Source organism: Ochotona curzoniae, unplaced genomic scaffold, assembly GCF_017591425.1.
Source record: "Ochotona curzoniae isolate NIBS_2020 unplaced genomic scaffold, NIBS_Ocur_1.0 scaffold_3835, whole genome shotgun sequence".
Lineage (NCBI taxonomy): Eukaryota > Metazoa > Chordata > Mammalia > Lagomorpha > Ochotonidae > Ochotona > Ochotona curzoniae.
The window spans coordinates 20,186,290-20,208,769 of record NW_024467114.1 but is presented as its reverse complement, the minus strand read 5'-3'; the positions used below and the strand labels follow the sequence as shown (position 1 = coordinate 20,208,769).

Here is a 22,480-nt window from a genome sequence, read left to right as displayed (position 1 = left end):
CTGACTTAGCAGACCATCTTGGATTACTTAGTCATTCTGTGCTTCTGTGTCCAGTCTGTAAATTGGAATTCGTTGTAATTCCCACTGTGATTCATGGAAGTATTGAGAAGATTCAGTAGAGGGCCTGTGAAAGGGACCTAGTGCTGTGTGCAGCACTCAAGTTAGCTACCGTGTTAGTGCTTCCTCTCTTCCTCCCTTCCTCTTGGATGATGTTACACTGTTCTTCAGTCTCAATAGGTGACCAGCATAAGCTTTGCAGGATGGATTCCACAGGGGCCGGCGAGGAGCCAAGTCCACTCAGTTGGCTTGTTCTTCCTTCTGTTTGTTTGGTCCTGTATTCCTTCATTCATACATTCATGCTGCAGGCTTCTGGAGAACCCCAGAAGCAACAAATCATCCTGAACTTGGGGCTTGCATCTGGAGGAAGGCAGGTGTATTGCCTGGCCTGATTCTGGTTTTGTGGTAAGATTAGTCTAACTGGTTTGCTGGAGTAAGATGAGTTGCCTAAACAGCCTCAGGACTGACAGATTCTCAGGTGACTGCTAAGCATGACAGTCCAAAAACACTGCTACTTAAAGTCATTCTTCATCACCGTCACCATTATTGACTAATCCATAATTGAGATGCTAGTTTTCTAGCCACTTAAACCCTGGGTAGAGTCCCCACTTTGCCACCCCTGCCCCGCCACCTGCAAAAAACAAAAAAAAAAAAGGAAGGAAGCATTGTCATTGTGTTTCTAAGAATGCAGTATCTTTATCTTTAGTTGGCCTGCCTTTCCTTTCATTGAGTTGAGAAGTTAGTCTTACTTCATTGATTAAGGAGACCAGCCAGAAAGGCCTCATGCACATGCCCATCCTGCCAACACTGGCTTTCTTTGAAGGCCTTCTTTGAGGGCCTTGCACCTACCTCCAGGTGACAGCTTGCCTCTAGGACTTGTCAGTACTGGACTCTGGAGACCCTGCCAGAAGTGAGTCAGTCACAAGGCCATCCCAGCCCCAGGGACCTCTGTGGGCCTCCTCTCACAGGATGGGGCCACCTCCCTCACAGGTTAAGTCTGGACAGCACAAGATACAAATGCTGTAAAATGTCATGTGGAAGCTGAAAAGCAGCTGCAGTGTTTGGGGTTGGGGGGTCCGAAAGAATGAGTCTTCTCGGGACAGGTTTTTGACACAAGAGTTAGCACATGGGTCCCAGCTTTGCTTCTGTTTCCAGTTCCTTCCTTCTTGTGCATGCCCTGGGAGATAGCAGATGATGGCTCAAGCTCCACGCCACCCATGTGGGCGCCACCCGTGTGGGAGACCTGGATTACGTTCCAGGCTCTCTGCTTCAGTCAGGCCCGGCCCTTCGCGGATGTAGACATTTGAGAAATGAATCAGTGACAGAAGATCTTTCTTTTCTTCTCTCTCTGTCTCACCTCTCAAATAAAAAATAAATTTAAAAAGTTAAAAACAAAAAGAAGACTGCTAATTCTTTTTCTTACAGCAGCGGGTGTGGTTATTATTATCTGGGTATTTTAGTTTAAAGCCACCAGCCTCTTGCCTGGGCTGGGCTTTCTGCTTAGTGTGGACAGCTCTCCGTCTGCAGAAACGCTGAGCTTTCCCTGATTTCTGCAGAGTACTATGGGCTTCTGCTGTAATGGAGCTCGCTGCTCCCAGCCACACCCTGCCTGGCTCTCAGCCAGCACCTTCCCTCTTCTGCATGTCTGCTTGTCACAGCCTCCGTGGTTCCCTCCTACCCTAACTCTAGAGCTTCACAGAGCTGGTTATATAGGAAATGGAGGAAAGTTGGCCTTTCTGTATGATTTTTCAGTATTCTCTGTACTTCCGTACCCCAGTGGCCCTCGCGGAGTTCAGCAGCTTTTATGCCCCGTGTGTCCCTCTCATGGTTGGAACTTGCTGTCTGGGAAGAGGAGGAAGGTGAGCGCATGCCCAGGGACCCTGATTTGCAGACCAGGAGGGTTCCACTGTCACTTTTTCCTGTTTGTGTTAATTTCGGTGCAGTGGGTCAGACAGGAACTTTGACACCCACAAAAATTGAGATTGCTGGACTTCTCTAACTGGTGCATTGGCCAGTTCCCAGGCTGTTAACAGATTCATCACCTGTTTATAAACCGTAAAAGCAACAATCTCGGTTTCTCCACTGATTCAGTGTTTTGAAGACTTCTAAGAACCGTGCGCAGATGATGGAGCCGGTGTACTGTCAGGGCATGGAGCGTCTCTGAAAGAGTGCTTTGGCTTTAGATGCTTGTTTTTGCCAGGCTTGTGTGAGGTGCCAAGAGCAAGACCTTGCTCTTAGAAGATGTCTGTCATCTGGCCCTCTATTCGCTCTTCTTTGAGAGTGAGATGCTTTTGTTTTTCTCAAGTCACACACACTTGTTTCCCAGGCTTTAAAAAGCAGGCCCATCTAATCCTTGAAATGTGGCATTGCATGGGAGGAAATAAAAATATTGGTACAGCTTGATTTAGAAAGATCATTTTTCAATGACCCTTTCAAACAGCTTCCTGCAAGGCTGCAAACAATAGTTTGGCCAGTCACCGCAGCTGGAGGTCACTCCTCCCTGGAAGACCAAAGGGCAGGCCACCAGCTCACTCAGACTGAGAGAGGGAGCTGGGCCTCCAGGGGGCATGGGTCACCCAACTCAGGGTCATGGCTCCCCTGGCCCTCCCCAGCCATGACTCAGCTGCTGCACAGGGCACTGAGCTCACACTGTGTCCTCCAGGACAGTTTGGGGTTGAAGCCAGCTCTGCCACTACCAAGGGGACCCATTGGCAACGTTTTAGACCAGCACCAGTTTCTTTTTACCCAGGAAAGCCTCTCTCTCAGGACTTTTAATGAAAATTAAGTAAGATAATGTATGAATTAAATGAAAGCATATTCTGGCATGGCAGCCTAGTGGCTAAAGTCCTTGATTTGCATGTGCAAGGATCCCATATCCAGCTCCCTGCTTGTGGCCTGGAAAAGCAGTCAAGGACAGTTCAAAATGTGGCAGACTCCGATGAGGCTCCTGGCTTCAGATCAGCTCAGCTCCCACCATTGTAGCCTCTTGGGGAGTAAGTCATCCGACATAAGGTCCTCTTCTCTGTGTCTCCTCCTCTCTGTATATCTGACTTTCCAATTAAAAAAAAAAGTTTATATACAAGATGGCCAAAGCCACTGTAGCCAGTATTCTTCCTTCTGCCAGCAGCAGTTCTTGTCTTCAATATCATTGTTGTCATTATTGTCTTCCTCCTTCCCTTCCTTCCTCCTCCTTTTCATCATCATCATTACCACCATCAATTTTTCTTGCTTATTACTTCTCTCCTGAGAAGCCTGACTTGAGATTGAATTTCTGCCATGAGAAGATGTTAAAGAAGATGTCACATTAGACCCACTTGCTAGCTGCCTGCCGGTGGTCCCACTCTGATTGCCACCACCCTGCATTTTCTTAGATTGTCGGTGTCAGGATGCAGCTCTTTGGCCTGTTTTGCTACAAGTGGAATGGGTGATCTCTCAGGTCTCTTTCAGTACCTTGTGTGTACCAGCAAGCTGGGACTAGAACAGCTGAGCTTGATGCGCTAGCCAGGGGTTCTCCCAGCCAAGTGCTGCTGGCGAGCAACCTTGGAATTAGAAGTTGCTGTTGTGATTCAGCATGTCAAGCTGCCACTGTAATGCTGGCATCTCATATTGGAGCACCAGTTCAAGTTACAGCTGCTCCACTTCCATTCCAGCTCCCTGTTGATGGCCTGAGAAAAGCAGTGGAGAGTAGCCCAAGTGCTTGAGTCCCTGCCGCTATCCCCCTGGGAGACTGAGATGAAGTTTCTGGCTGCTGGCTTCCGGCTGACCCAGCCCTACCTCCTGGGGCCACTTGGGCAGTTAACCTGCAGATAGAATATCTCTGTCTCTCTCTGTGTCATTCTTTCTTTCAAATAAATATATACATGCTTGGGAAGATATCTGAACATAAAAATTGACTTTAAAATAATTTTTTAAAATCTGGTGTGTTATTTTAAGGATGTCACAGTGAGACTCTTCCAGTCCCCTAGCATATTTCTTCCCCTGCCCTCAGTCCAGCCTGCAGCGGGAGCATAACCTCAAGGTTCTCTCGAATGATCGGTCTTTCCATGCCTGTGATTGTTTTGTTTTTGTTATCAGTGGCTTGAGCCAGATCTGTGTCTCTTGGTGATGAAAAGCATTGTCGTCACCTTCCTGGTAAACACCACGGGCAAGCTGCTGGCTGCTTTTCCTTGAAAAGACCCACCACAGGGTGCATATTCCATAGGCTGCACATGCGCTGTCTACCCGGCCACCTTGCTGCCTACAAGTGGAGCATCCTGGTGTGTTATGGACCAGGATCATTCACAACAAAAGATGCATTGTCTTGCGATTCTCTGAAAAGCATTGCAAAGTGCCAGGCATCTGTCATGGTTCCCACTATCTTTCTGTTTCTTTGAAAAATCTTTTATTTGGAGTAAGCAAGATATAGTGCCCAAATAGGACTTTTAAATGCCTCTTAGCTTTATCACTTGTCAGAGATAAGCAGATTAAACAGTGAGGGGTGTTTTGAATGTATAACATGAACAAAGTTTGAAAAACACCTTGTAAGAGGTTGCTGTTGTGCCAAAGCCAGTGTCCCCTTCACTGCTATGGAAGGGAGGTAAAATGGTCTGGTCCTTTCGTAAGCTGAGCAGTGAGAATATTTCATTTGTCTTTGTGTTGCCTCTGCTATTTGACCAGTGACTCAGTAACTAGGAATGCATGTTAAGGAAATTATTCATAAAAAAAATGGGGAAAATAAGCATACTGTATAGCATGATTTATGCTTATAAGCCATTGGGAGGCAGTTCAATGCTTTGTAGGAAGGGAGTGGTAGCAGGCCACCCCAGGGACTGATATGAAGTCATTAGGAAGATAGATATTCTAGCCTCCTAGAAATATGATCTGATATTTACCAAAGGGAAGCATGAACATTGTACCTGCTGTGCCTTCAGCTATGTAAAACATCTACTCTTCTCTGAACCAGTATTTGTAGAGTTCTGCCTCTTGTCACAGTGGGGGTGGATAGTGTGAGATAACCACAGCTGGAAGGGAGTCGTTAGCTTTCTTATCCTCACACAGTTCACATTATAACCAGCAAGAGAAAAACATTAATGAATGCAAAAAATGTGTGCTTAAATGTGGTGGTGGTACATGCTATTAAAAAACAAAACAAAACAAAACACAGGTTGTCAGGAGTGGGCCCAAATTCAATTTTCATTATACCCAGGTAATGCAAAACCAAAAAGTATATGTAATTCAGTGGCCTTTATGGCCATTTACAGTTTCCTTTCTCATTGACCTCGTATCTCTGGGTTGAACTTTTGCTGAGACCCCTTGGCAGCCATGACTAGAGAAGCCCGGGGAAAGGAAAGAGGGTAGAGGTACCCAAGGTCTGAAGGGTGGGATGGAGCATAGAGACAGCTGGCCCTGAGTGTGACCCCAAATTCCAGCCAAGGGCATTCCTCAGAATCAGAACCACCCCGAGTGTGTCTGTAGGTCGCTTCCGGCCTGCAGCTGGATTCTGTGAACCCGTTGTTACTGGAATGTAGATGTACCCGTTGCTTTAACTGACTGTGGCCACTTTCACACACAGCAGGTGAGGGGGCTGTGACAGAGAGGAGATATTCCTGAAAACCCAGAGTTCGTATGTTGGTCCATTTCAGACAGAGTTGGCCGACTTCTGTTCTGCTGCTCGGCGTGGACACCTCATGTCAGGTGCATGCTCTCCGCTCCCATCCTGGAAATACACCTGTGTGCTGCCAGTACAGTTACATGTGTTTCCAGCTTCCAAAGCTCTTCAGCATTGTCTCTGCAACCCTCAGTGCAGTGCCCAGGTCAGCAGAGGGACTGTTTGTGCAGTCAGCATCCAGGGGAGGCCATTGTTGCAGAACAACAACCCTTCCATTCCCCTTGCTTGGCTTGTGCGACAGCCCCACATTGGCTCTTCTCGGGGTACTCTCTGCCTCATAGAGCATTCACACTCCCTTAGCGCATTCTTACCCTCTTCTTTCTGGAAATATTCCCTCCCCTGCCAATATCAAATATGTCCTTGTCTCCCTAGACCTGAGATGTACCAGGATTTATCCTGCTTTTCTCCTTTCTGCTGTCCTGTTTCTCTTCCTCCCTCTCCTGCTCATTTTCTTGCATGTGAATCCCCACCCTGCCCAGCCTCCTTCATTCCTTCTTGCCTTTCCTTGGCCTTTAGGAGCACGATCCCCAACCCAGTTAGTCCAAGAAATCACGGCTTACCTTGGCTAACTTGCGGCCTGACCCAAAGCATTGTACTTGAAAAAGTGTTTTCTGTCTTCTACCATTAAAAACTATTGTGAAATATTTTCAGATCGAACAAAAACTGTACATGCAGGCCACTTGGCTTTGCTGTCTTCCTCATATGTATTTTTTATAGTGAAAACACATTGCTATGACTCATGGTCAGAAGTGTTTGAAAACTGCTCTCCTGGTTCATTTGTTGGTTTGGCTGGGGGCCTGCCCTAGGATTCTTCAGGCACTGGAAGGACCTCTGGGAGCCCTTGGGTGTACTCTGAGCACCATTCCCTCTTCCTGTCTTACTTTTCAGCAGAAATAAATGGTGCCCAGCTTAATCCCTCCAGAATTGCTGCACTCAGCCCTCAGCCCTCAGCCATCCCAGCATTCACATAGCACAGTGATGGGAGTTAGATGCGATTTCCCGGCTCTGGAGAGCCACCCTGAAATGCCTCTCATCAGGAAATGCTAACAATGTGCTGGTACTGGGAGAATTTTCACTTCACTTTTCTAGAAACTCCTGAGGCTTTTCATGAATGATTCATTCATTTCTGGAGAACATGCCCTTGAGTTCAGCAAAGCTCTGGCTGGTCGGGGATTTTAAAGGAAAGGAAGGGCAGGCAGGCGAAACTTTTTGCTGAGTTGCTAAACACATGTATGCTGAATGTTCTCAGCAGGTAAAACTATCCTGAATGAGCTGGTCATTAAAGCTCACTTTACCAGAAATAATTCACTAGGGAGAATTCTGTTGAATTGTTAACTATGCATTTATAATGAGTAACTCCTACAGCTGATAAAACATTTTTTTTTTTAATCTTCAAAAGGCTTTGAAATGATGAATTCAGAACTTAACAAGATTCCAGACTGGGAAAGCATCCAACTTGGTTTCTGAGATCTTGACATATTTTTGTAGAAATTCAGAAAAGTGTACTGAAGAGCATGATCTCGGTCCCTGCCCCACCCCGTCCAGATCCTGGACTGGACCCCCTGCTTCACACTCAGCTTGTACAAATCCCCACTTCTTCCTCCACCTTTAATTTGCAGAAGGAATTGAGTTGGAAGAAGGCAACAAAGAATGCAGCATAGCACCTCATGCAAGTATATGCATTTTCAAAAACTTCCTGTCCTCTTGGTTAGGATCTCTCAGTCGTGTCCTGCCTGAGTGTTGGGCCATCTCTTCAGGCAGTTTTGTAGGAGGAGCATGGTAAGTCACAGGGCATCCTCCCCATGTGCCTAACTTTGGGTGTCTTCTGAAGTGCGCTAGACTGGTTAAAGCAAGCCTTCCAACACTCCGCATCTAAAGGGGGTGAAGTGCACCTGCAGAGGAAGTGACAAGTTTTTGAGAGTTGCAGCAGCCCTGAAGGAGTCCTGCTGGCTTCTTCACTTGGTGAGAGCTCATGAGGCTAGAGTCTTGTGGTTACAGCCCATCCCCTATAGCTGGCTGTCCTGGCCTTCCCTTCCCCTCTGTACTTGCTGAAACCCTGGGTAAGGGAACAAACCCAGAGATTGTTTTGTTTCTCTTGAGCCAGGCATCTTCGTGTTTGTAAGAGGGGAGAAGCACCCAGAGTTAGTAGGAGTGGCAAGGATGTTTTAGATGTCTTTGGTGCTTTTTTAGTAATAGTACCTAATCTGCTTTGTTTTTGAAAACTCTTTGAATGTGCATACACTCATATTTCTGAATGAGAGAGAGCAAGCATTCCACATGGATAAAATTCCCACCAGTTAATTTATACTATGGCTTGGAAAAGTGAAGTGTCTAGAAAAATCAAAATATTAGAAACTTGCACTTTGGTCTTTAAAGTAATTTTGTTTTGTTGTATATTGTGACCAGAGTGACCCTTCTAGAACACAGGTTGATGCTGTCCTCCCTCCTAGTGCTGCTTCAGAGAGAAGTGAGGATTCATAATGGTGTCAGAGAAGCATGGATTTGGGGCACGCTTCAGCCTTTACCCTCTGGGTGACCTGGGACATGTGGCTTAACCTCCAAAGCTGAATGTTAGCTCAGTGGATCACATCACAGCATGGGTGCAAAGAGGGGGTGTTGGGAAGGGAAGTGTGGCTGGAGTTTGGGGGAACCAGAGCTGCCATGGCTCAGACCCCTACCCAGTATCCACTCAAGGTCTGTACCTTCCTGCTCTCTGTCAGACCCCCAGACCCAGTGTGTCAGAAGGAGCCAGAAAAGCTCACAAAGCCAGCATCAGGCAGTTTGGTTGTTTTTAACTGCCTGTGGTCAAACATGCACCAAGATATGAGCTTGACAGAAAGATAGTTTTGGGCTTTGGCCTTCCATCTCTGTGTTAAACATGGAAATTTGAGAATCTTGAGCCTTGGGACATTCTCTGACCTAGAACGGCCACCTGGAGTTCCGAATGCTGTCACATGTCTGGGAGTAGAGAATCTATGTACCCTTGCTGCCCACACACACACAAAAAAGAACAATCTGATCTAAAGTTTTGACCTTGGACTGGACTAGGAAACATGCAGGCATTGAAGACCAGCAATTGGTGGGGTACAAATCAAAGACCTGCCATGAATTCAGGATACTGCAGCCCACAGCCTCTTGGCCTCCCTGCATTTGCATGACTGCTGCTTGGAACAGCAGGCTGCACATGCCCCATTGTGTGCAGCTAGAGGCTGGTGTCCTGTGAGGAAAGTGGCCACAGGGTGATCCCCTTGAGGGTCCCTGTGTGTTCATTCTGCTTCCTGTGGCGGCTCCTGCAGCATTCTGGATTCTGCACGGAAGCACAGGGGAGAAATTCTGGGAGCCTGGCAGTCTAGCATGAACCCGAGCAGGAACATGTTTTCAGTTACTGACTGAGAAAACGTGGCCCTGTGGGGTAAAACACATGTGGGCATTCACGTGGGAGGCAAGGGCCGGGAAACTTACATAAGCCGCCAGCTGTGTTCTGTGCCGGTGTTATTTTCCTGAGATCTCGGTACCTTCAGTACTGAAGTCATCTCTGTTGTGTCAGTTTTCATTCTCTACCCACCTGCCTTTCCCCTGTTCCTGCCCTTTCTGTTGCTCCTCTTAATCAGGCAGACTCATAAATCTCAGGTTTGCATCCACAGAAACCTACCTTTTCAAACATTTGTGAAATCTTGTTTCCATTGTATAGGGAAAGGCAGAGGCAGAGCTTCCATCTGTTGTTGCATTTCCTGTTTGCCCACAGCAGCGTGGCTGGGCCAGGCAAAAGCCAGCATCTCAGAACTCAGTCTGGCTTCTCCCAAGTGGGTGGTGGGGACTTGGGTATGTGAGCCATGACCCGCTGCTTCCCAGGGTGCACACTGACGGGCAGCTGAGATTAGAAATAGCTGGGAACCAAGCCCAGGTACTCCAACATGGGGTGTCCGTGTCCCCAGGGAGCGTCCTAGTGCTTGTCTCCTATTTATCTTGTAGCTCAGTTTTTCTGTGAACATCTCGAAGTCCTCCCACATTGTGGGCTGGTTGTTTTGAGTTAGAGACAGTCTCTGCTCTCTATCTGTGTTACTCATTCTTTGAGCCTGTTCGCTTAGAAACATCAAAGAGGAAGGCAAATCCTAGGAGGGAAAGACCTATGCTTGGCTACACCACCATGGTCTATCTAGGGCAATAAGTTATCATCACCTTCCAAGCTGGTGGCAGGTGCTTCCTAGTTAGATGTTGTAATGGATGTGATTGGTTGACATTTCCTGATGAATTTTGGGTTCAATAATTCATTCAAGAAGAACCCAGATAAAGCTCTGTGCTATTTCTCGGGCCACGCACAAACCCTAGAATCTGTGGGATGGCAAGCTCAGGGCCGTCTGTAGCAGGCCCAGCCCAGCCCAGCCCAGCGTTGCAGCTCTGCTTTGGGGTGGTCCGTGGGCAGCCTGCAATATTCCTGTACTTCTCTGAAATAGCCACAGCAGCCTCCAGAATGCACTGCTATTTTCAGAGCTGCTTTCACTTAGACTAATTACTTTCCATCATTACTCACAAGTTGGGTGCCTAATTTGGAAAGAAGTACTTGTTTGATTTGCCCTAAAACTGTCCTGGCAGCATCAAACAGTTGCTGGGTTGTGTGTTCCCCACCCAGGTGTATGGCAAGAAGATTGGGGTGTGTCTGGGGGTGACCTCACTGACCAAGGGCCCCACAAAGGATAACCTACTTCCCCAAGCCTTGAGGGGCACCTGGTATCCCTGTCTCCTGGTGCTTGTTGAGTGAAAGAGTGATTCATTTGCCTTGCCTTCAACATCTAACCCATCACCCATGTGGTATTTTTAAATCGATCAGTCATTTTACAGCCAGTGATTTGGTGGCATTTCATCACAGTGGTGTGTAACCATCTTTGAGTCTGTTCCCAAGTCCTTTTCAGCATCCCAAAGGGAGACCCCATGTCTCCCACAGCCCTACCCCTCACCCTGCTCCTCCTGATCCCTGGCAGCTGTAGTCCGGATTCTGCTCCTGGGAGCTTGCTGATGCTGGATTTTGTACAGATGCTGTCCTACACCAAGGAGTCTGGCATGCCCGATTCGTCCATGTAGCCTGCAGGAGCACTGCTTGTCTTTGACAGAGTGAATAATAGCCCCAGCACGTTTGTGTGTCCATTTGTCCACTGGTGGACATTGGAGCTGCTTCCATTTTTTGCTGTTGTGAACAGTGCTGCCTCGAACGTTTAAGAGTAAACATGTGCTTGCATACCTGTTTTTACTTCATCTGGTCCAAGCACATTGATCTACTGACTTTCACTTGCGCTTGCTCACCCTTGTCTGTCTTGTCTGTGACCGTACACCCAGCTGGTGTGTTTGTGACACTCTGGCCCTTCCCTAGCCTCGCTGTCACAGGCTATCGAAGTATAGACCCTGCTGGCCATTCTCTTCAGTGATTCTAGGTTGTTCATCGGATAAGGAACAAACTCCCTTCAGAGCAGTGGGGCCTCTCATCATCCCACCCTCTCACCATCTGCTGCAGCCGCAGTGGTCTCTCTGCCCCATGAGTGCCAAGCTGTGTCCAACCACAGGCCCTTTGCACATGCCACCCCTGCTTGTGGGAATGCTCCCCCAGCCTCCATGCCCAGTTAGCTTCTCTGATCCCTGAGTTCCACTTTCTACCAACTTTATGAAGTCCTCTCATTTATTCAGACAATGGAGCACACATCAGTAACAACAACAAGAAAAAGCTCCTGAGTCCCCTTGAGAAATACAGGATTTTAAAGTGCTTCAAACATGGGAATGAATTATTTTAAACAGGTAAGGACGCGGTGGGTGAGGTTTTATTGCCACTTGGCTAGGTGACTGGTGGATGTGGATTGAAAGTGGAGTGAGCTTTTAAAGGGCTGAAATGGGCAATCAAGGGGCTAAAGGGCCGTGTGCATGGAGAACCTGCTAGGTGCCGATGGAGCGACTGTGGAAGAGCTGGTTGCACTGTAGCACATTACAGGCTGGCAACGTGGAGCACAGAAGTGCGTGGGTGTGGATGTCTGTACAAACGTGTGGGACACACTGTGACAAAATGCCCTGGAAACAGCTCTGAAGCAATTCCGCCACAAAAACATGAGCAGTAGTGATCTTTGCACAGTGCTATCATCTTGCTGTTTTTCTGTGTCTCTACTAATTATCCTGAACATGTGCTTGTTTATAGCAGGACACAGGTCTCAAAAAAACGAAACAAAAATGAAAACATCCTAACTCCCACCTAGGACTTTGTATCATGTATTAACACTCAAAAAGCCTTTAGGAAAGACAAGAACCTTCTTTAAGAAATGCTCATGCAGAACAGAAGTGATGACAGTGCAGAGGCATCGGGGCCCTAGTGAGTGTCCTGGATCCTACGCACGGCCCTCCCTGCTCCTGATCTGGCTTCAGCTTTGGCAAAACCCCAGCTCCTCTTGCTCTTGATTTGATAGTTGTCCTTGCAAACAGGAGTTGGAATTGCCCTTGAGAGGGTCCTCCACTCCCAGGCTTGTTTGTAATGTCCTGTTCTGGAATCACATGATTGGGATACTGCAGGAACATGATGTGGCTAGCAGAGTGAGCAGCTGCCAGTGACTCTGGGTGCCACTCCTTGGTTCTATAGAGCAGCTGAGATTGCTGATGGTGAAGGCTGGGGAAATACCTCCCTGTTGGCATTCTGTCTTCCTCAGCCTGGCACAGCTGTCTCAGTGAGGAGGAGTGGTCATCCACAATTCCTTTCTGCCACCCTGGAAAGCATGAGAGCCCATGTCCATTCCTCGGGGTAGGGTCCCTTACATCGCCCTGATGCTTGGTGTGGGTCACACAGTGGGCATGAACTGGCAGGCCTGTGTTCCTGGACTGGCAGAGAGCTGGGGGCATTAGGATATGTGGGACATGCGATGGCAATAGAAGAACTGCCTGCAGCTGGGCCGTGGTTACGCAGGGTGTAGTGCCTGAGAACCGAGAAACAGAAATTCACTTGGTATAGTGCGTCATGTGGGCCAAGCAGGTCTGGCTTGTGTCCCCAAGAGCATCTGAACCCTTGCCTGGGCCAGCCCCGGCTGCTGGTTTGGGGAAGTGCATCTTTGGGGCATTAACCCAGCATTCTGTCAATGCCAGCAGCTTGGAGTTCACACAGCGACTCCAGTGACTCCCCACCTCCCTCCCACCTTTCCCCTGTGAGTCCTGCAGTCACCCAATTTCAAACTAAAAGTGCCCTGGGGTGGGGCAGGCCCCACCCATCACTTTGCAGGTAGGGGGATGGAATCCCAGAGGTGTTCTTGGTGGTATGGTGGGGATCCCCAAGCTCCTCCCTGCTTCTCTCCTCCTGTGTAAGGTCTTTTTGTTTGAGATTGGAGAAGCAGAGAGGCCCACTGGACTTCCTCATGGCTACAGATGGCTTCTTTCTCTCCCTCTGTGGCTCTGGGACCTAGGGATGAACTGTGGAGCCCGCACCAGGGGAGTGGTGCATGAGGGATTTGAGGGCCCAGAGCCCCAAGACGCAATGCTCTCTACCCATTCTGGACCTGCACCCCCTGCATTTGCACTTTAGCTGAGCTGGCCCAAGCCCATGAATGGTCTTTTCCTCCCAGGAAAGATAGAGGGAGAGGGAAGTTGAGAGACGCTAAGACACCTTTTGGGGATAAGCCTGTCCCTGCAGCCATGCAGGCACTTGGCTTTCAGTAGAACTGAGCAAAGGAAGCTCAGACCCTTGTGGGCGATACAGCCTTTCAAAACTGTAGCACCTGCTGGTTTCCAGCATCCCAGGACAGCTTTGTTAGAGGCCTGTTATGTTGAGAAGACCAGCCCTGGTCACTGCTTGCTGTACACTCAGTGATTTTCTCATGGGGTATGTTACCATGTTTAGCGGTACTGTCTGTTCCTGGGTTTTTCCTTCTTGTGATTGGGCAGATGCCTACAGGTATGTTGGTTTGGAGTCTTGGTTTTGACAGTCTCCCCCTTGAAGGACATGATGTAAATTGGTCCTTGCTGACCATGAACTGTTTCTAAAGCTGTCTGCATCATTTGTTTGCATTCCGTAGTGCTCAAGTCACAATCCAGCTGCATGGCCTTGCATGGCCTGGAGCAGGAGACTTTACCTGTGCAAGGACTACCCCTGCTGTGGTGTTCGTCTAGTGTCTTCTGCTCTCAGAAGCTGCCCTCGGGAGCTCAGAGGAAACTGGCTGTTCCCGTAATGTGGAAAGTCGTTGTTGGAGGGAAGTCATGTCTTGAATCAGGAAAGCCCGGGAAGCAGCCAGTTCAGAGGTGTACTTCATCTGGGAATTTGAGCAAAATGTACTTTTCCCTACCCGTCCAGGAAGCAGGAGGAGCCGGCCTTCTGCCATTACTTTCAGAGGCCTGCCGTGGCTTCCAAGACTTGTCCGCTGCCCGCTGTGCCATGACCATCGGCACCCCACCATTACAGGGCACTCACAGGGCCCTTGTCTTGTATCCCTGGGAGGGAAGGCAGGAAGCTCCCTTGAGCTTGGTGGTAGCAAGATGGGTTTCCAAGCCAAGGGAGCACTTCGATTGCATCTATTGCACAATCAGGAGCAGACGGCACCAGAAATCTTAAAAACCATTCCGAGGATCTGCAAGCACCTCCGGCCCTTTGTCACTGTGAAGATGGAACAAACTCAGTGGGGCCTGGACAGGTGCAAGGGGTAGAGCATCCTGTGCCACACTCAGAGGAGTCTCAAGTTTCAGGACCTGGTAGTTCTAAGCGCTGGCGCCTTGGACATCTTGTGTTCTGACCTTAGAATGTCCAGTGCAGGCCCCTGGTTGCCAAGGGCAAGGTGTGGATGGTGAATAGGTGTCCTGCTTCATTCAGCTGGCTTGGTGACAGGTGCTAAAAAATATTGTTTTATACACTCTCCCTACCCAATTAGATTTGATGCTAGAAAGACAAGCTGGGCCTATACTAAATCTTGTAAATTGTTAGAGTGTGAAGCTGTGAGGTTGAATCCCCAGGAGATTCTTTTAATAGTCATTCATTCATTCATTCATTCACCAAGTACATGTTGGATGCCTGTTGGCTGTTCCCTGCTTAGGGGTAAGGGGCTGAGAGGGGAAGCATGTTAGCAAATAGAGCTTCCCATCAGGCATCTGGGAGAGCAAGGAGCAGGGGTTCCCCTGTGGGTGCTAGGGAGTTGCCCCATTTCTGATGATCCTCCGTGCTAATGAACACTCAGCAAGCAGATGAGTTCCCAGCAGGAAATTGGATGCCTTGTGCATTTCCTTACAGGGTTCCCAAAGTCACAGTCAGTCGATTTCTCGCTTCATTTTCCAAAATGTTTCATTTTCAGCCTCCCAACAGGAACAGCTGGGCAACCGGCATGTTCCAGGTGATGCCCCCCTTGGGACTAACATAACTTCTTACAACTATAAGCCCATAACTTCTATGCAGTGTTGGAAGTGAAACTGATGCAAGTCACCAGTGGGTGGGCATTTGGTGTAGTGGTTAAGGTGCCACCTGGCATATCCACATCTCAGGTCCAAGGGCCTGGGTGTGAGTCACAGGCCTGCTCTCAAACTCCCTGCTGATAGCTTGCTGGGCGGCAGCAGGTGGTGGCCCCAGGACTTGGATCCCTTCCAGCCATATGGACACCTGGATTGACATCTGGGCTTCTGACTTAAGGATGACCCAGTGCCAGCTGTTAATGGGTATTTGGGGAGTGAACAGCAAATGGGAGCTCTCTGTCTACCTGTGAAATAAATTATGCTTTTAAAAAGATGTATTTATTTATTTATATCTAATTATTTATTTTAAAGGCAAAGTGACAGAAAGAGATGGAGGAACAGTGAGAAAAAAGATCTTCCATCCATTGGTTCACTCCCCAAAAAGCCACAGTGGCCAAGACTGAGCCAGGAACTCCTTCCAGGTCTCCAACATGGGTGGCAGGGGCCCAAGTACGTGAGCTATCCTCTGCTGCTTTCCCAGGAGCATTAGCAGGAAGCTGAACCGGAAGTGGAGCAGCCCAGGCTCTCATAGACAATCTCAGAGTCCTAAGGGACAGTCTAACCACTACGCTATAATGCCCACCCCTGTTTTTCGTTAAAGCCACTGGAGATCAGATTCCAGGGAGAACATGTAGAGGCAAAATCGAGGCAGTTGCCGAGGTCATAGCCCCAAGGAGAAAGATGCCCTTTTGTCGTGACGGAAGACTGTGCTCACCCCTTGAGTTTCCTGGTTCACTAGTACTCGTGAAGAGCACCCTGGGACACGTGATCTGTGCTGGCTGTAAGGGTGGGAGTGGGTTAACGGTGACCCAGGTGGGATCCACTAGGGACTCAGGCTCCTTGCTGTCGAAACAGCATTAACTCCTGGAGTAGTAACCTGTGCTGAGCACCAACCTCCCTGGCATGGTTTACTGTACAACCATGTCCCTGCTCGTCCCTCACCTTCCCTCTTACTGAGAAGCGGGAGCAAAGAGCAGACCACTGGATGCTGGTCTCTCTTGGTCACCGAGTGCCACTCCACAGCTGATGGCTACCAGCACAAAACACTACCAGCACTGCCGGAATCTGGAGCCAATGCCCCGGAGAATGTAGGGAGATGTGGTATATCTCAGACCACACTTTGAGAAGCATGGGAGCGGACCATCAGCATACTGTGGCAGTGACCTAATGGATTGGCAAAGTCAGGTGGGGTGGCAGGGAGGTGGGGAAGCTTCTAGAAGCTGTGCCGGTCACCTAGGTGAGAGAAGGGACTGAGAGCAAAGGGAGTGAGAGGAGTTGCAGGACCATGTGGCCAAGTGATGGCAGAATTGGATAATGTGGTGGGAGAAGGGACACAGCAAGCAGTGCAAGGGGGCAAGGGGACAAGGAGCAATGAAAAGGCCAGGGATGGAAATAGGCATGAAGTCGGGGAGGGGAATATGTTTTCCCTGAGGACGAGCTGTTTTGGAATCCCAAGGGGACCTTCAGATGGATATGAGAACCAGGCTGTCAGAAGTAGAGTTCAGAACATGGGAGAAGTTGGAGCAGCAGCCACAGGTGGGGTCTTCTAGACGGAGGTGTAAGCTGATGCAGTGGGGACATAAGCTTCACTAAGGGCAGCTTGTTCATGGAAGGAAGCCCTGGAGTGCTCCTAAGGAGGCCCTGGTCACGTGGAGGTGACAGGAATGCTGCCAGGGGTGTGGAGGGGCCAGAGGGTGTCATGATAGCCTAGGGGTGAGTGTGGGGGAACAGGACCAGAAATCAGAGTAACTGGGTCAAGATCTGACACACCTCACCCTGCCCTGGGGACCCTGTTCCCAAGAGCCAGCCCCAAGAAGAGGATTGTGTTGGTGGCATGAATTAGAGGCACTGGCCTGGGTCCCTTCAAGTTCATTGTTTTGCCTCTAAGATGAGATCTTGCTGGTTCCCATGGCATGTTGGGGAATAAAATTGAGCCACTGAGGTGCAGGCACATATGGGGGACACTGTTTGCACCCCCACTCCTCCAAGCTGAGCTCTAGGATTAAAAAAAAAAAAAAGAGTCCTCGTTGGATCAAGACTAATCCAGATGCTACTGCAGAAGACCTTGAACCCATCAACTTACTGGGAATACAAGTGATTTTGACAGCTCTTTCTGAACAGCTTTGGCAAAATGCTGCAGAGGGAGCTGGTTTCTGTGAACCGGGACTACCCCCAGCCGAGTATGTGGTACTTCCTAGGTGGACAGCTATGTCATGTTGCTTCCGTGGTCTGTGTCATGGCCAACCCTGGCTTACACTTGTAACTTGCCATTTCTTTATTCTCTGTGATGAGGCAGTTCCTGGGTTTTGAGAGCACAGGGCTGAAGTTCAGACTGGGGGATGCTCAGAGGCACACAGTGCCTGGCTGCTCCAGCTGGACACTCCCAGACACTGACCGACATCCTCTGTCTTTGCAGTTCTGTGCCGAGCTAAACCAGCCCATCCTGCCCAACATCCGCAAGTGGAGAGGATCGCGGGGGTGCTGGAAGGCCGCTGTTGCCGAGACGCCTGCAAGCCTGCTCCACAAGGTACTCTGCTCCCCAGCAGCACCTGCCCTTTCTTGTTTCATGTCAGCACACTCCCTCTGCCCAGCCACAGCCAAGGGCATTCTGCTGTTTCCTTTGCCAGCCTCCTGGATGCAGCTTTGTGTTTCGGCCCAGTTTTTTCTTTTTGTTTGTTTGTTTGTTTTGTACCTATTTGTCATTTGTTGCTAAGTGCCCTGGTTTTTCACTTGGTGTTTGGATCCAGAAAGAAATCTTGCCCAGATGGTAACAGGGCTTTAGAGAATTGGAGAAGGACAGGAGAAATCCTGCCCAGGCCAAGGTGGCCAATGGACATTTCTGTCTTTTGTCCTCAAAATCTCTTCACTGCAGTTCTGCCATGTTTCTAGAAAATTCTCATTGATGAAGAATTTCACTTCACCTTAGTGTAGACATGGAAGCATATGCTTCCCGGGGTGGAAAACATTGCAGACAGAAATAGTCCATCGAAACCTTCGGATGACTTGAAATTTGTTCCATCAGCGTGCCGTGTGTGTGTGCAGGCAGACCTCTGTGTACACACATTTTCACTTCTGCATGTTCGCGAGCAGATGGACTTCCTGTGGGACATACACTGTCTGTGGGTTTTTGAGAGACCCATGGAAAGTGAACAGGAGCTGAGGAATGCAGCCTTACATCAGTTTCCTTGAAATGCAGGTGTTCCTGCTTCTGTCTGCAGTGTAGGAGGGTGCCTCGGCAAGGCTGTGGGCAAATGGGATTAAAAGGTAAACTCACTTAGTCCTGCATTCGTTTAGAAAGGCATACATAGTCCTTTTATCACACACATTCTCCACCCAGCATGGTCGCAAACTCATGGAAATTGCCCTCAAGACTGATACTGGCCAGTTGGGCTCTCACATCGTAGGTTAAAAGCGTCCAGTGCCTGTGGACACTGAGATCATCTCTTTGAACCGTTACTGAGTACGTGCCTGTCACTCGGCCTGAAGGTGGTTACTGCAGTGGACAGAGCAGGTGCAGTACTCACAGGGACTGAGACAAAGCCCATCTTTCTGACTGGCCTCTTCCCTTCCCTTCTCAGTGCACAAAGCAGTAGCAGTAATCGCTGCTTCCATGTTGAATAATGTGTTATGGGCACATCAGTGTTCCCAGCTGTTAGATTTTATCTTTTCATTCAGCAAATCCTGGGGGGCCCTTGCTGTGTGCCAGCCTTTGGGTGCCAGTTGCCATGGGCTTTGACACAGACCAGCTCCCCATCCCTGGACCTTTTTTCTCTTTGTCAGACCCTATGGGGACTCAGCCCCTCCCAAAGGGGGCTTACAGCTGGAGGGACAGCCTTGGGTCACCCTCCTCCACTGGTAAGCAGCACATGATTGTCAGGAGACCTTGGCTCCAGCTACTCAAGCTGCTCGACCTCTTTTCACCTGTATAATGGGAGCAGTCTCCCTCCTGAGCTCACAGACCAGCTGCCAAGTTTCAGAGGATAATGTGTGTTGGCTGCTTCCTGAACAATACCTCAGGGAAGTCTACAGTCCAGAAAACAGAGACTCCTGGGGTGGGTGTAGACAGGTGTGGTGTTGCTGCCTCTCCCCTGAGTTTGGGGCCTGGCAGGTGTATGTGGTTGGGACCTGGACAGCTGCTCAGGAAGATGCTTGTTCAGGGTCCCTTTCTTTCCTTCTGCCACCAGGAGGAGGGGTGCCATCTAGAGCCCCTTGCAAGCAGTGGACACAGAGGACGTGTCGCTGTGGCCCGTGGCCAGAGGCGAGTCAGCAGAAGCCAGGATGTGAAGGGGCAGTTTGTCCCAGGGCAGCAGCAAGAAGCAGGTCATGGCCCCAGGCCCCTGCCCGAGTGACCTCGTGCTCTGCCTTCCCCACCCAGCAGCCCTGAGGGCCTCTGACGCAGGATTCTGCCATCTGTGTGCAGTCCTGTCTACCTGTGGTGACCACAGCGGGGCCCTGAGCCATTCCAAAACATTAGAGCTGTGACCTCTGACTGCCTTTTGTCCAGCAGGTGTGGGTGGAGCGTTCGCTAGGTGCTGGGCGGCACTGAACAGTTAGCAAAGACCCATCACCCTGAGCTTTGTTTCTGCCTCCGAGGGTGGGCCTTTCCAGCTGGGCTTCCACGGGCAGTACTTGACCTCTGGGCAGCAGTGTCCCCACCAAGCAACCCTGGTGTGTGGTGCAGAAGGTGCAGAGAGAGGATGCTCACAGGGGTGTTGATCTAAGGATAGCGCCCAGAAAACATCAGACCTGCCACTTCTGCTCTCCTCCTCCCCATCCCCCCAGTGCTGGGCTAGAACGGTGGCACTGACACCTGTCCCTCTCTACTGCAGGGAGCCGGGTACTCGGGATTCCTGTGGGACACCATGGCCGGTGTGGAGCTGAAAGATGCCACCTCGCAGGAGAGTTCACCCAGCAACGGGCACGGGAAATCCACGGGCCCCAACCCATACCTCGGGCGGTTTAAGGTAGCTGCTCTGTGTTGTTTGGGACTGTCCATTTCTTCTTTAAAGGCGTGGGGTAGGGGGTGGAGCCTGGCCATGCCTCCCATGACAGGTGTCATGTCCCGGGCAGGAGTAACAGATCCTGAGAGATTCTCAACTTCCGCATCAGAACCATTCAGGATTTTTTTTAAAAAAGCAGGGATTCCTGGACTCCTACCCCAGACAGTATTTCTGGGGCAGAGCCCAGGACTGCATTTTTCAAGTGATGTCTCAGTCCTCCTGGCCCTGGCAGAGGAAGGCCGGTGTTTGCCCATAGCCATGGCAGAGGGCTCCTTGGCTGCCTCTCATCCCAGTCTCTATTACCAGTGGGAGCCTCCTGGGCTTGGGGCCAGGGGCACCCCTGTACCCGGTGTCTCTAGGGGCACCCTCGCTTTTGGCGGAGCCCCTGCTGGACGGAGTGCTGTAGCCTTCCTTCCCCTGGATACCTTTGGGAAGTGATTGGGAGCAGCAGACTGCCCAGCAGCTGGGCTGAAGGAGGACAGGGAAGGAAAGAGCCCAAACAGGGCACTGAGTTGACAGTCACTGAACCTTCTCACCGTGGAACTTGGTTGTGAAATCCCAGGTCCAGCAAGAGTGCTTCCTCACGAGCCTGGCATGACCTCAGCCTGCCAGACATCTCAGATCTCTCCTGAGATCTTGCTTCTGGGCCTGTCACCTCATGTCCAGCAGGTGGGCTAGCTGTAGGCTGCACACAGGGGCATCAGCTGTACCCAGCAGCGCGTCACATGCCTCTCCCCACGACATGGCTGGGGTTCCGTCCACACGGGTACACCTGGAATACCTCTTATATCGATGAATAAGCCAACCAGGTTTTATCCATTAACTCCTAAAACCACACTGGTCCTCTTTGTCTGTGTCAATTGACTGTTTTAACTTTGGCCAAGCAGGAACCAGCTTATATAACTGTTTTTAATGAGCTAATGAGAAAATATTACCGTATCATGAACAATTGGCCCCGGATCATCTAGAGTTGGGTTCCTAGACAGGTATTTGGCCTCTTGTACTTGGGGTCACAGTCCAAGGCAGGCAGGTGGTAGGTGGCGTCCAGGGGTGGACCAGCTACTGCAGGCCACATGTCCCTGGTCCACCTCCAGTGTCTTCTCCCCTGCTCACAGCCACAAGGCATAGCTCTTGGCTTGCCAAGGGCTGCCCTGCAGTGAGGAGGGTGCTGTTATGAAAATGGCAGGGTCATGCAGCCCTGAACAACCAGCCTGCATCTGCATACTACGGGATCTCCCCTGGCCATGGAGGCTAGGCCATGCGTCAGCTGCCCAACTCCTGCCAGCTTTAGGTTTTGACACAATTGGAAAAGGGCCAAAGTGAGCATAGAGCCTGCGTAGTGGGTTCCCCAAATGAAAGGAACTTGCAAGGGAACGGGCGAGGCATGTATAAGAGCTGGGGAGAGGGCGCACCCCAGCAGAGGTCCTGGCTGGTGTCCCTCAGGCTGGCCCAAGAGAAAGGCACCACAAAATTTGTTAGCAACCAGCTGCTGGAGTCATCTCCTCCTGGCATGAAAGGGAAAAAACAAAACTTTAGACCTTCAAGATGCTGCCAGATTTTCGGTCTTGAGTAGTACAGTGTGGGATGCAGGTCTCTTTCCTAAGGAGTCTAGGCAGAATCGAAGATGAAACACATTGGGCTGGTGAGTGTCGGCCCCTGGCCAGCTGTGTGCTCAGAGTGAAGCTGTTGATGAGTCAGTGCGAACAGCTGCAGGAACTATAAGTTCCTGAGTCTTGCTCTGTTTCCTGTTGCCCAGGTGGGAAGTAATGACTTGACCCTCGTTAACCTTCACCTGGGAGCCCTGACCAGCTCAGCCGGCGAGAATCCCACCCGGAGTCAGAGTGATGGCCACCGGTCAGCGAACTTCACTCAGATGCTTCAGGAGGCCCTGAGAGGTAAAGGGGCTGTCTGTGCTGACCTGGGCCACACCGTGGCAGAGTGCTGAGGTTACCCTGGTGTCAACAGTGTGAGAGTCGTGGGGACAGGAGCCTGTACTGGCCCTTGCATGGCACGCAGCCTGTCTGAAACTGCTCAGTCACGGCTTTGTCTCAGTGGACTTAGCACAGGGGGTCCTGGGCAGCAGCTTCATGGCTTCCTAGCATCTTTTGGATGGAGAGGATCATGGGAAAAGACATGTGTGCTGACACCCTTCCCCTGTGGATAGCTCACCTTGCCCCCAAGTACCGCCTGCAGATCTCCAGTGCTCTCCTATTGAGAGAGGCTGTGATGAGAGATTACTGGCAAATCAGCCTGTCTCCCTGGTGGGATACCCCTATGAGCTTCAACTCCTCAGACAGGTTAGACGTCAGACAGGTTACTGGATTGTCCA

The 22,480-nt window shown here is 50.1% G+C and overlaps 1 protein-coding gene across 1 annotated transcript in view; it reads left to right on the top strand.

Moving 5' to 3' along the window:
- The window catches only part of EEPD1 (endonuclease/exonuclease/phosphatase family domain containing 1), an 88,662-nt gene that overhangs the window by 59,566 nt on the left and 6,616 nt on the right, over positions 1–22,480 (top strand). Inside the window, exons 4-6 of the mRNA XM_040964578.1 lie at positions 17,568–17,678; positions 19,981–20,115; positions 21,908–22,046. Of these exons, the coding sequence (XP_040820512.1) occupies positions 17,568–17,678; positions 19,981–20,115; positions 21,908–22,046 (385 nt within the window). The remainder of the gene's footprint in view (positions 1–17,567; positions 17,679–19,980; positions 20,116–21,907; positions 22,047–22,480) is intronic.